General features: G+C 65.1%; 1 protein-coding gene across 1 annotated transcript in view; it reads left to right on the top strand.

Moving 5' to 3' along the window:
• Positions 1-1,515, top strand: part of SLC30A3 (solute carrier family 30 member 3) — a 36,168-nt gene extending 34,653 nt beyond the window's left edge. The window contains exon 7 of the mRNA XM_026659080.1: positions 1,445-1,515. Within this exon, the coding sequence (XP_026514865.1) occupies positions 1,445-1,515 (71 nt within the window). The remainder of the gene's footprint in view (positions 1-1,444) is intronic.
• Positions 1,516-2,295: the final 780 nt, after the last annotated feature.

Raw genomic sequence — 2,295 nt, forward strand, 5'->3', positions numbered from 1 at the left:
CCCCACGCTGAGCCCAGAGCTGTCTGCACTGCGCTCCGGCAGCTCCAGGCCAGCTGGCAGGGCAGGAGGGGAGCCCCCACCTCACAAAGGGGGCACTGTGCCAGCCCAGGGGTATCAAACCAGGAGGCAAAGGGTGAACCTGCTGTAGCTGGCTGCCTGGGGGTATGGCGGGGATGCGCCGAACTACGGGGGCTTTGCCAGAGGAGCGGGGCCCAGTCCCCACCCTGCTGCAGAGCCTGGTGCCCGGAGCGGTTCCAGGGTGTGGGACTGCCCCACGGAGGAGCGAGTGGGCTGGGATTCACATTGTTACAGTGCCAGCACAGGAGACACTGGCCAAGGCTGAATGAGCGCTGGCACCGGCCATCCATCACACCCAGCCTCCGCAGACGAGCCTCCTTACTGACAGACTCGGCTGAGAGCACAGAGGCCCCTCCCAGGCCAAGGAGGAGGGGGAGGGGGAGGGGGAGGAGCCCCCCAGCTCTCCCATCCCCTAAGGCGGGCCCCCCATTCCCCAACCCAGCTCAGACGTCAGCGACTCCCCAGGCAGCAGCCTGGCCCCCTGTGGGCAGCTCCAAGCGGGGCCGCCCCACAGCCGGAGCATGGGGCAGAGCTGCAGACAGTAGCACCCTCCGGTGGCCACGAGGAATAGCTGCACCTCACCAGCACTATCCCAGGTGCCCGGGCTGCGCCGGGCTGCCTGCTCTCCCACCCAGCCAGGCAGCCCCCTCGGCAGGCAGGCTCAGAGCCCTTGCCCTGCTCCTGTGGGGTGGACACTGCCTTATCCACAGCAGGGCCCCCAAGCATGTTCCAAGCCTGTCGCTGGCTCTCGCTGTCTGGCAGGGAGGCCTTGGCCAGGCTGCAGCATGTCCAGGGGGAGCTATGCAGGCACAATGCTTCGAACCAGGGGCCCTGGTGCTAACATGACCAGCGCATCACCCAGACACCTGCCACGGCAGAGCCTCCCAGGGGCACGCCCCCTACCACCTGGCCTGGCCCAGCTCCACTCTGGGCAGCACCCAGCTTGACCGTTTGGAGAGGGAACCCCCATGAACAAGGGAGCACGGCCAGGCTGGGGGAGAGTTGGCCAGGCCAGGCGGGGAGGAGATATGCCCTACAGACATCCCTCCGGGGGGAAGGGATAGCTCAGTGGTTTGAGCATTGGCCTGCTAAACCCAGGGTTGTGAGTTCAATCCTTGAGGGGGCCACTTAGGGATCTGGGGCAAAAATCTGTCTGGGGATTGGTCCTGCTTTGAGCAGGGGGTTGGACTAGATGACCTCCTGAGGTCCCTTCCAACCCTGATATTCTATGACAGCCAAGGGGCACAACCAGGCTGGGCTAGCTCATGGAGAAGTAGCAAACAGCCCTAGAGGTGCTGATGGATGGCTCCCACCTGTCAGCGGACAGAGGCCAGACACCCATTCTTGTCCTGCGTCCCCTCGGCAGTGCTCGACCTGCTGACCAGGGCATGCTTGGCTGGCCTGAGCAAGGTGGACGGGTCCAAGGGAATGCGCTGAAGTGGGCTGAGTCCTTGCTGGAGGGACGCACCCAACGAGCAGTGCTGGGAACGGCCCCCCCCTGGCTGTGCGCCACAACGACCACGTCTCCCTCGGGCCCTTCTCAAAGCCACCTGCAGCCACTAGGTGAGCCGGTCAGATGCCGGGACCGTAGCGCCACCTCCCCGTCTGCCCTTCGTCATGTTCCAGCCCCCACGACCACTGAGATGGCCCCAGGCCTGGAGAACAGCAGGCTCCAGCACTCCCGAGCCAGGCTGAGGCCATCGGGCCCCAGGGCCATCTCCATGGGTGAGGGTCAGGTCAGTCCCCGGCCTGGGAGATGGCTGGATTCAGCAGCACCCGGCAGTGACGCCGACGACCATCTGCGGCTGGCTCGGAGCCCGTCCCCGTCCCGGCAGATGAAGACCCTGCCTCAGTCACCCCTCTCGGGTGGGCTACAGCAGCGCGATGGACCTGGGCATGGAGCTGCCAACCCCTTCAGAACGCTGCAGCAGGTCGCCTCAGCGCCACAGTTTCCGCCATTCTATCAGCCCCATCTCTGCGCTCTACGCTGGCTTCCCAGGCTTCTCAAATCAAGTCCCAGGGCTCAGCCCTTCTGAAAGCACTGCATAGCCTGGGCTCCGGGGCGCTGAAGGACTGTCTGAGGCTCCGGACAAAGACAGCGGATGACAGCTTTGCTCCTCTGCAGTAATTCAAGGACAGCTGGTCTGTGCCGGAGATGGGCCCCACCAGGGATTAGTCTGCCGGCAGAGCGCGGTGCGAGAACCTCGGGAGAGCAGC

Source organism: Terrapene carolina, unplaced genomic scaffold, assembly GCF_002925995.2.
Source record: "Terrapene carolina triunguis isolate 2854851 unplaced genomic scaffold, T_m_triunguis-2.0 Scaffold569, whole genome shotgun sequence".
Lineage (NCBI taxonomy): Eukaryota > Metazoa > Chordata > Testudines > Emydidae > Terrapene > Terrapene triunguis.